The 9,853-nt window shown below is 46.8% G+C and overlaps 2 protein-coding genes across 3 annotated transcripts in view; one reads left to right on the top strand and one right to left on the bottom strand.

Moving 5' to 3' along the window:
- Window positions 1-1,234: 1,234 nt before the first annotated feature.
- On the top strand, window positions 1,235-7,051 carry hsd17b2 (hydroxysteroid (17-beta) dehydrogenase 2). The gene is made up of 5 exons (XM_008293601.1): window positions 1,235-1,523; window positions 3,887-4,099; window positions 5,005-5,190; window positions 5,579-5,716; window positions 6,616-7,051. Exons 1-5 carry the CDS (start codon window positions 1,235-1,237, stop codon window positions 6,954-6,956), a joined length of 1,167 nt encoding a protein of 388 aa, XP_008291823.1. The 3' UTR covers window positions 6,957-7,051.
- A 1,526-nt stretch (window positions 7,052-8,577) lies between these two features.
- mphosph6 (M-phase phosphoprotein 6) overlaps window positions 8,578-9,853 on the bottom strand; it is a 4,941-nt gene continuing 3,665 nt past the window's right edge. For both annotated transcript variants that reach the window (XM_008293582.1, XM_008293583.1), the window contains exons 4-5: window positions 9,324-9,427; window positions 8,578-8,904 (exon numbers count right to left, since the gene is read on the bottom strand). In XM_008293582.1, the coding sequence (XP_008291804.1) occupies window positions 8,772-8,904; window positions 9,324-9,427 (237 nt within the window). In that variant the 3' untranslated portion in view covers window positions 8,578-8,771. The remainder of the gene's footprint in view (window positions 8,905-9,323; window positions 9,428-9,853) is intronic.

Below are 9,853 nucleotides of genomic sequence, written 5' to 3'. Positions count from 1 at the left end.
ATTTTTCACCGGGTCTGATGTACATGGCAATTTTGGTGAGTTTTCGAGTATGTTTAGGGCCTCAAAAACGCGTGTCTTTGGCACGAATAATAATAATAATCCGAGCAGTTCCAATAGGGTCTTCACACCCTTTGGTGCTCGGACCCTAATAAAACTTGAACTCATTTCAACTGCAGCTGCCTTCAAGCGAAACTCTATTCGTAGGAATCAGATAATAATGAACTCTTAAAGATAAAAACACAGAAGCAGTGTTTGGATCAAAGATGACAAACTGTCCTGAACCATCAGCAGCACTTGAAGCCATCACACCTGGAGGCGCCACCTGCTGGTCGGAGGACTGAAGCAGCCCACGCCAACAACACGCCTCCTACAGGTAGAGTGAGGGAATAACAGGTGGGGTTGGACAGGTACTCCTTCTTCAGTCTAATACGAAATCCAGCAGTTGCCAAACAAAGATTCTGATTTCCTGGTTTTGACCAAACTTTAAGGTCACAGACGTTATTTTAAGGTTGACACATTTTGTGTAATTTAAGCTTGAATTTGTTGTTTTAGTTGATTTAAATATTGAGTGTTCAAAGAAAACTGCAGTTCAAAATTGGAAGACGGTCAAAAGGAATTTAGTTGTGGAATGAAATTCCTTAAAGCTACAACACAAACAAAAACTTTCTGTCTTCTTAAATCCCATAAATACTAAAGTGGAGCAGCTCCATTTATAAAGTCATGTTCATAATTATAGTCATTAAGTATTTCACAGTTAATAATTCATCTGAAACAAAGTGGACGTACCAGTTAGAACCACTGACATATTTATGAGCATTCAACCCGACAACTCGTTTGTCCTGCCAAACCATAAGGAATTCTAAATGCTGGTAATTTCAGAGGAGAAAGTGGCTCCTGGAGCTGATGTAGTCTTTTGGCTGAACATAATGTCAGCAGAAGTTTTCAAGGATTCGTTATTGGTCACAAACACAGCTGGAGGCGGCGTGACGCAGTGGAATGCGTCGTGCGCCTGTTCCACACCGAAACAATAATCAGAAGATGAATAAGAATAAAACACACCAGAAATCAGACGTTATTCTCAGTGGAAAGTTTGCGACTGCAGCTCTGAGTGAACACACCTGTTGGCAGCAGTTCAACATACCTGTGCAGGTGTCTCAGGTGGGCGGGGCTCTGCGCGCACGTGACGATTGGCTGTTCCTGTTCAGAGACGATAGGTGAAGGCACCAGACGGAGGATGGAGGTCTGGACTGGAGTCAGTCAGGTTTCTGTGGTTCTGTACGTCTGTACGCTGCTCTGGAAGCGTCAACAGATCCTGGATGTCCTCCACAGGTGTGACCTCACCTGTGCGTTCCTCATCGGGCCCCTGATTGGTCCCCTGGTAGCTGCTCTGTGTTGTACCGAGTCTCCTGATTCCTACAGCGGCGCCGTCTGTGGAGGCTGCTGCTGCAGCGTCGGTCTGATATGCATCATCGCAAGAAAACAAAAACTGCTGCCAGTGCAGAACAGAGCCGTGCTGGTTACAGGTGAGACTCAACAACAACAACAACAACAACACAGAGTTTCTACAGTCATGTAACGTTTTCTCCTCCTGGAAGTTTTCCTCTTTTCTTGCTTTTCAATGTTCAGTCTCGTTACCTCGACATTAAATTAAATGAGAAATACTTTATTCATCCCAGAAGGGAAATTCAATTAAAGAGTCTTTTTCTAGATTCTTGTTCAAAAAGCCAAAATGAAAACAGATTTCTACAAAGAAATGTCAGTTATTCAGAAATATAAAATATGTGGTTTCATCAGTGTCTCCTCCTTTAGTCAGTAGATGGACCTTCAGCTCCATCATGGTCCTGTTGGTCTCCATCAGTCTGAACATCTGGACTCTGCAGCTTCACCTCATTCTGATGAAACTGTTCAGACTCTGTCGGGTTCCACAGGGATCATGATGAACAGAACTTTAAGTCCAGACACTAGTTCTCAGCTGGAGGTCTGGACTCTGACTGGACCTCCAGAACTTCACCTTGTTGTCTTCAAACCATCTCTGTGGAGCTTTGGCTGTTTGCTTCGACTCATTGTCTTGATGGAAAACAAGTCTTCTCCACGTCTCAGTTCTCCTGCATCAGGTTGTCCTCCAGGATTTCTCTACACTCTGCTGCATTCATTCACCCTCTACCTTCACAAGCCTTCCAGGCTGCTGCTGAGGAGATCCCCACATCATGATGCTGCCACCACCGTGCTTCACAGTGAGGATGTTGTGTTTATGATGATGTGCAGCATTTGGTGTCCACTAAGCATAGTGTCAAGTCTAATACACAAAAAGGTGTCATAGGAGTCTTGGTGGCCTCCTTCACTAGTCTCCTTCTTGTAACTCCTTCAGAGGAGTCGTAGGTGTCTTGGTGGCCTCCTTCACTAGTCTCCTTCTTGTAACTCCTTCAGAGGAGTCGTAGGTGTCTTGGTGGCTCCCTTGTTTCCTTCTTGCTCGGTCACTCAGGTTCTGAGGACGACGTGCTTTATGCAGATTTACACGTCTCGTCTCTTCACATCTCGCTCTGATGGATCAGTCGGACGTTCTTCGGTCTTGTTGAGAACGTTCCTGTTTCAAAGAAGTCACTCCTGCAGCTCGACATTTCTCTGGAAAACATGAAACTGTTTTTAGCCTCCCGACTTTTGGAACATTATGAGCGCCGCTCTGATCAGCTCCCAGCTTCAACTCTGACTCTCAGGTCGGCAGAAAAATCCTTGATGGACTGGATTTTATTATCAGCTACAAACTTGTCAAGAAATGTTGAAAACAATGAGTTCATTCTTCTCCAGTTACCGTCTATCTTCTATTTACATCTGCATGGACTGGAAAAACTGGACCCGAGCTCAGGATGGTATTTCTGATAAAAGGCTGAACGTGCAGCAGCTTTAAATCACAAACACTCAGGAAGAGTTTCTGCAGCGACTCCAAGACACAAACAGACGCCTCTGAACCACAGCTGCTCTCTAACCCTGAACTCCAAAACCCACCGCTGGGTTTCAAGAAGATCCGACTCTTTCATCAGCCAGAAGCTGGAAATCACGTGTGACTTGTAGTTCCATCACGAAAATCAACCAAATTTAAGGTTAAAATCATAATAATCCATCAGAATGACTTAATTCTACATGTCGCACTTAAAAGATGTCAAAAATAAACCGTTTCCAGCATGAACTGCAGCCAGAGGTTCCTCAGACTGAGAGGAGAATCCATCCTCCTGGATCAACGAATAAACACAGCACGGATCAGAACCAGAGACCAGAGGAGCACATTGGTGGAGATACGTTCAGCTGATGGTGGAACATCTTTCTACTGATGGTGGAACATCTTTCTACTGATGGTGGAACATCTTTCTACATCTGATGAGCAGAGAGGAAACATCTGGAGACATGGAGGTAGTTCAACATCAGCAGGACGAGGAGACCACATGACAACAGAGACATGAAGGCAAATGAGGCACAAAACAACATAAACAAGACAAAACGTCAGCGAGACACCAGTGAGACAGAAAACTACAAACATGAGACAAAATTACAGAAACAATGACAAAGAGACACAAAACAACTCATGTTAAACACAACATTAGAAATGATACAAAACATGAAAAGGATGAGTTCTGACTGAGTTCTGCTGACAGCAGCCTCTCTCCTTCTTCATGTGGTTCTGGTTCCTCAGAGCTGCAGGACCTGAACCTCAGTGAGTTAAAACCAGACCCAGACTGATCCGGGTTCAGAGTTTTAACGCTTCATGTCTCCAGCTACAAACCAGCTGCAGCAGCAACTCCATTCTTCATTCCTTCTTCTCAGAGGAACCAGTTCAGACCTGTTCAGTCCAGTTGTTACCTGATCCAGTGTCTCAGTTCTGTTTCCTCTCCAGGCTGTGACTCGGGCTTCGGCCAGGCTCTGGTGCAGCAGCTCAGCCGGATGGGCCTGAAGGTGTTCGCAGGAGTTCTGGACGTCAACGGGGTCGGGGCTCAGCGGCTCAGAGAGCTGCGACGGGAAAACCTGCAGCTGCTGCAGCTCGACATCACCGACGCTGCACAGGTGGAGGCGGCGCTGCAACACGTCCAGACTCAGGTGTCCGACTCAGGTGAGGCTGCAGGTGGAAGCTCCGCCTCCATCCGTCCAACACCAGACAGCATCACTGACTTCATGGAGTCACAGAAATGTACGAGCTGGTTTATGGTCACCGGCACGCAGCTGGCCGATACCGACAGCCATGTCCAGATTTCTGATATCACGATAACCGATGTCGATATTCAATTTTGTTCACATTGAGAAACGACTATAAACAAGCAGAACGTGTTCAGAAGAAGCCCCGATGAGAGCACGTGGTCTTCTGCACCGCGTCACAGAAGTAAGACATGTTCAAACATGAAACAGCAGCGATATCAGACGTAGACACGAAGGTGCTGATGTTAGACAATCATCGGCTAAATGTGTTTATCGGACCGGTACCGATGTGGTCGCCGATATATCGTGCATCCCTAATCAATATCAATCAATAGGTGATTAATTGACGACACAAAGTGGTCACAGCAGACGGTCATCCTGTGATGTTTCCGTCCTCGGACTCCTGGTTGGTTCCATCAGGAACTCTGTCGGTCCCAGTTTGTGTGGAACGCGTTGGTTCTGGTTGGAGTCATGTCACGGTGTCACAAACGGATAGAACAGCAACACTAAGAGCAAAACCAGACGAAGCAAACACATGAGACAAAACAACACAAAGACACTGAAGAAGAAGCAACACGACATAAAAGCATAAACTTTACGTCGAGGTTCCTCAACAGAACATTCAGGAACCGACCGGAGCTTCTTATTGAAGCCCTGCTTGGTTTCATATCTACTCGATCAGATTCTGTATCAGCACACAGTAAACATGGAATGATTCAGATCTCTAATCGGACCTCGGGCTCCCGTTAACCAGACTTCAGTTACTGTTGGGTTTCACGTGTCAGTTCTGTAACTGGGTTGTGGTTCTGCTCGTGCCTGCAGGTCTGTGGGGTTTGGTGAACAATGCAGGAGTCCTGCAGTGTCCGGTGGACGCCGAGCTGCAGCCGCTCGCAGCCTTCAGGCGCTGCATGGACGTCAACTTCCTGTCTGCGGTCCACATGTGTCAGCTGTTCCTGCCGCTGCTGCGCCGGGCCGCAGGTCGCATCGTCAACGTGTCCAGCTTGGCGGGTAGGTCCACGCAGACGTCATACCACATCACATCGGGTTTTATTCACGTAAAGACTGGACACATCCAGCGCTCAGCCCGGTCCCAGAGGCAGAGCTGCACTCAGACGTCTCTAACAGACGAGTGGTTCTGGACTCTCAGCAGCAGCATGTGATCGAGTGCAACGAGTCGCTTCATGAAACGAGTTCAGCTAAAGCAGCAACTCAGCAGATTGTCCCTATAGTTCTGGTCACTGGGGTCTGGTCTGGTTCCTTCAGTCCTACAGAATCTCCTTCGACTCATTTTGTTCATGTTTCGTCTCAGAGCATCTGATGTGGCTCCTTTGTGGTCATTTGTGCTCTATTTTGCTTATTTTATGGTCCTTGTGTTCCTTTTGGGTTTCTGCTGCAGCTGAGGTGCCGATGCCGATGTTCGGAGCCTACGGAGCCTCCAAGGCGGCTCTGAAGGTCGTCTCGGAGGTGATGAGGCAGGAACTGGCTCCGTGGGGAGTCCGAGTGTCTGTGATCCAGCCTGCCGGCTTCAGAACCAGTACGTCTGACAGGTTTACCGTGTTTTTACCTCCAGCTGGGCTCAGAACCAGCAGAACGGTCCGATTTAAAGCAGGTTCCACCAGAGTTACAGCTTCTCCTGCTACGGCCACAGAACCAAACCCTAGAAGTCATTGGGTCAGAACAGAGCCGGTGTCACCGGTACCGCCAGCCTGTCTCCAGTTTACTGTAAAACCTCCTGCAGCCTTCTGGACCCTGAAACAGAAAGTTCTGATGAGGACTGGATCGAGCAGCACTAAGAGTCCGACAGAACCTGGTTTCATTCTGCCTGAGCTCACGGTTCAGGGATTTATCCAAACTAAAGTCGTGCTTCTGCAAAAACACTGAATAAATGAACTGGATTCAAAAACTTAAAAAAATAAACAAATCACTAAACTGTGAAGTTTTGAAGCAAATTCCTGCCTGATATTATAAATAATCAATAAGCTGATTGATCTGCTGGCTTCAGACCAGTGAACGGTTCAGACCCGTGTACTGCTGATGGTTCAGACGCTGAATCAGCAGATTAAAGATCAAACTGGAAACCAGCCAGCAGGGGGCGACTCCTCTGGCTGGAGATGAAGAATCAAGTGGCAGGTGATGGTTTGGGGCGGGGCTTCCCTGTGCCTGACAGGTTGGTACGACGTCACTGTAAACTATCAGTAAACAACTGATAATAATCATTGTTAGCAAAGTAAAAGTACTGACGGGGTTTTGCAGTCGACATAGTTTTGTTGGTGATACGACACGGCAGCAAACATACTGTAGACCAGCTGCAGTACCTGATTGTTCCACCAGGTGGAGCCTCTCACTGTTCAATGAGCTCTGATCCACTCACAGTGAAGTCACAACAAACTCAGATGCTGATGACCGGCGTTCTGCCGACCTCTCGTCCCTCAGACATCTTCGGTGACGAGGACTCCGTCCGCCGCCACGCCGCCCAGCTGCTCGCCACCGTCTCCGCCGAGGCCAGAGCGGATTACGGGGACTCGTACATCTCGTCTCTGTCCGGCGGTCTGGCCATCATGTCCCGGCAGGCGGCAGCCGACCTGTCTCCGGTGGTGGACGACATGTGTGACGCTCTGCTGTCGGCCAATCCCAGGGCTCTGTACGCACCTGGACAGATGGGCTGGCTCCTCCCCTTCCTGCACCGCACCTGTTCCACCACCGTGTTTGACGCCATCATCAGCCACCTGCCGAAATACACCAATCAGCAGCCAGCAGGACTCAGGAGGATGTGATGTCACGCGTCTGACCACGCCCTGCTGCTGTCCTCACAACACTAAGACAACGAGACGCGAGATATTAGAAACTACAGTCGTGACTCGATGATCTGACTCTAAACGTAAAACCTTCTTCTATGTCGGATATCAAGGCTGTTGGATTGTCCAGACGGAGGTCCAGATACGAGGAGGGCTTGATGCTGGAAGGCTCATTAGTTGTTCATTATTGTTCATAGTTGTTATAATAACTAGTGTGTTGTTAGAACACGACGCATCGCTGGACTTCAGCCTCACTGACCGATTGTGCACGTTCTGGACACTTCCACCCCGGGGCAGCGCTCTGACGGGGTGGAAGTGTCCAGAACACACAGGCAGTACTTGGCTGCTGATGCTAGTTTAGTTAGCGCTCACACTTCTGTTTCCTCCATCGGTGGCGGCGGGGGAGTGGCAGATACGCTCCACCGTTACCATCCATGTTTACTTCCATAAACACTGAGCACGCTCGCTGCGTGTGACGTCGTCGTGTCCTCTTCTGCGCATGCGGGACACTTTTGGCTCGTATGAAGTTCACACAGCAGATCACATACAAGTCGCATTGAAGTGGAAACGTGAAGGAAGTCACAAAGAAATCCTCATTGAGCATCAAGTCCTGCAGTGTGAACGTAGCCAATCTGTGGGATTGTTCAGTCAGATAATACGCCGTCATCCTGATTGGTGACATTAAATGTCATGTCGGAGTCACAATCCAAGGCTGTCGCTATGTTAAGGCTGTTTTTATGGGTTCTGTTGGGTTTTCCTAAGAACCTGTCGGACAGCAGGTTTAGGATTGTTAAGGGTCCGATTATGGAGTCACGGCTGTACAAACAAAAAATTAAATATGACAAAAGCAAGACAAAACAAACGAGACACAAAACGGTAAATTTAGCAGCTATATTCTGCACCTGAGACAAAGGTGTGACCTTTAGTTAGCTGCTGGAACAAACGAAGTCATGTGACCACCTGGTTCCTGGTTGTCTGCAAGTGACACAGCTTCAACACAAACCTGCTTTTAGTCTGTAATCAGATAAATTATGACGTTCAGATCGACGCCGCTGTTACATCTGTGCAGACGCTGGATAGCTTAGCTTAGCATAGAAATTGTTAATAAGGCAAAATACTAGTTCAGTTTTGTTTAGCATAGACTGGAAACAATGTGAAGCAATTAGCTAGCTTAGCTTCGAATAAATACAGAAAACAGGAAATGCCTTGCTTAGGTTAGCTTAGCATGAAGATGAGAACTGGAGTAAACAGTTAGCTTAGCAAAAAGATAAAACAAGGGCAAAGAGCTGGTTTAACTCAGTATAGAGACTGGAAACAAAGTGATGCAGTTAGCTTAGCTTAGCATAAAGACGGTAAGAGGGAAAAGCTAGTTTAGTTTAGCATAAAGAGTGAAAACAATGTAAAGCAGTTAGCTTAGCTTAGCATAATGACTGGAAACAAGGGCAAAGAGCCGGTTTAACTCAGCATAGAGACGGGAAACAGTGATACAATTAGCTTAGCTTAGCATAAAGACTGGTAAGAGGGAAAAGCAAGTTTAGTTTAGCATAGCGACTGAAAACAATGTAGCTTAGCATAAAGACAGGACACAGGGAACAAAAAATAAAATGACAGCCTCTGAGCGGCTCATTTAATGGATTCTGTAAAACATTTGTTCATAACGTTCGGCATCAGACACTCATGAGGACGAACAACAACATCCACAGTGGTTTAAAACATCCGCTGCTCAAACAGTTTCTCCAAACAAAGACATAAAAAAGGTTTTTGAGTCTTTTCCATAAAACACGTCTCCAAAGTTCAGTCCTGAGGTTTCAGAAAAACTCTCTTGGGTTCCGTTTCCACGACGTTCTGGTTCTCGTCTTCGTCCATCGCTGCTCGTTCGCGCTTCTTTGCAAACTTCTTCTTCATGCTGCCGACCAAACTCTCGTACCTGGAACATGAAATAAACTGAATTCACTCAAACTTCTGCTTCGTAATGTTGGTTTTTACTCTGAATAACTTTCATCTGTGTTCGGCGGCTTTTCAATGAGCTGCTTTAAAGCTGACGACAGACTTCAGCTGATTTTCACTTTTACTCAGTTTCCATTTATCTGTTTTCTGTTCGATGTTTTAGGAGAAAAAATTGAAGTGAAAACAGTGAGTGCTGTTTCTATCCAGCTTCGGACTCACTGCTGGTCAGGCTGTGGTTGTATTTACAGTCCTGATGGTATTTTCAGGGGAACCGTCCATCAGGCTTTGGGTCAGTTTCTGTGTTGGGATGTTGGAACTAAAAGCTCATCCTTTCTGACTCAAACATCTCAGAATCCATCAGATGAATTCTCTCAGACCCTGACCATCACAGTTTGGTACCTTAAAGCCATTTCTTCATCGGTGACGTCCGTCTGCATTCGTCTCTCGTCTTCTTCGTCCCGTTCCTCCTTTTCCTCTTTAGGATTCATCAGAACCATCAGTTTCTGCAGCGAACGCACAACAGTGAAGGAAAACGAAGTCTCACGTTAGTCTGAGGAACAAGCTGATCTCACCGTCAGACAGCAGCACCTTCACCTGGAACCTGTTAAACTCTGCATCTATTCTGTCTTTTAAACGGTTTCTGTCCCACATTCAGAACAAACTTTGCTTCACACACGATAAAGTGACACAGATGCCTTAAAAATGTAGAAAACTTTTACTGAGAATCCTTTGAAATGTTCAGAGACATCGATAAGTCCAGTCATGTTTCTGATTCCTCTGGACGACCACATGGTCTCATCACCACCTTCAGCTCAGCCTCTGTAAGACTGAGCTCCTTGTCATCCCAGCCAGTCCCTCTCTACAACAAGGAATCAGCATCCAGCTGATCCAACCCAACTCAGACCCACTAAATCTGACAGAACCTTGGG

This window comes from Stegastes partitus, unplaced genomic scaffold (assembly GCF_000690725.1).
Source record: "Stegastes partitus isolate 25-593 unplaced genomic scaffold, Stegastes_partitus-1.0.2 Scaffold895, whole genome shotgun sequence".
Classification (NCBI taxonomy): domain Eukaryota; kingdom Metazoa; phylum Chordata; class Actinopteri; family Pomacentridae; genus Stegastes; species Stegastes partitus.
The sequence above is the reverse complement of the archived record's forward strand: the minus strand, read 5'-3'. Positions and strand labels throughout refer to the sequence as shown.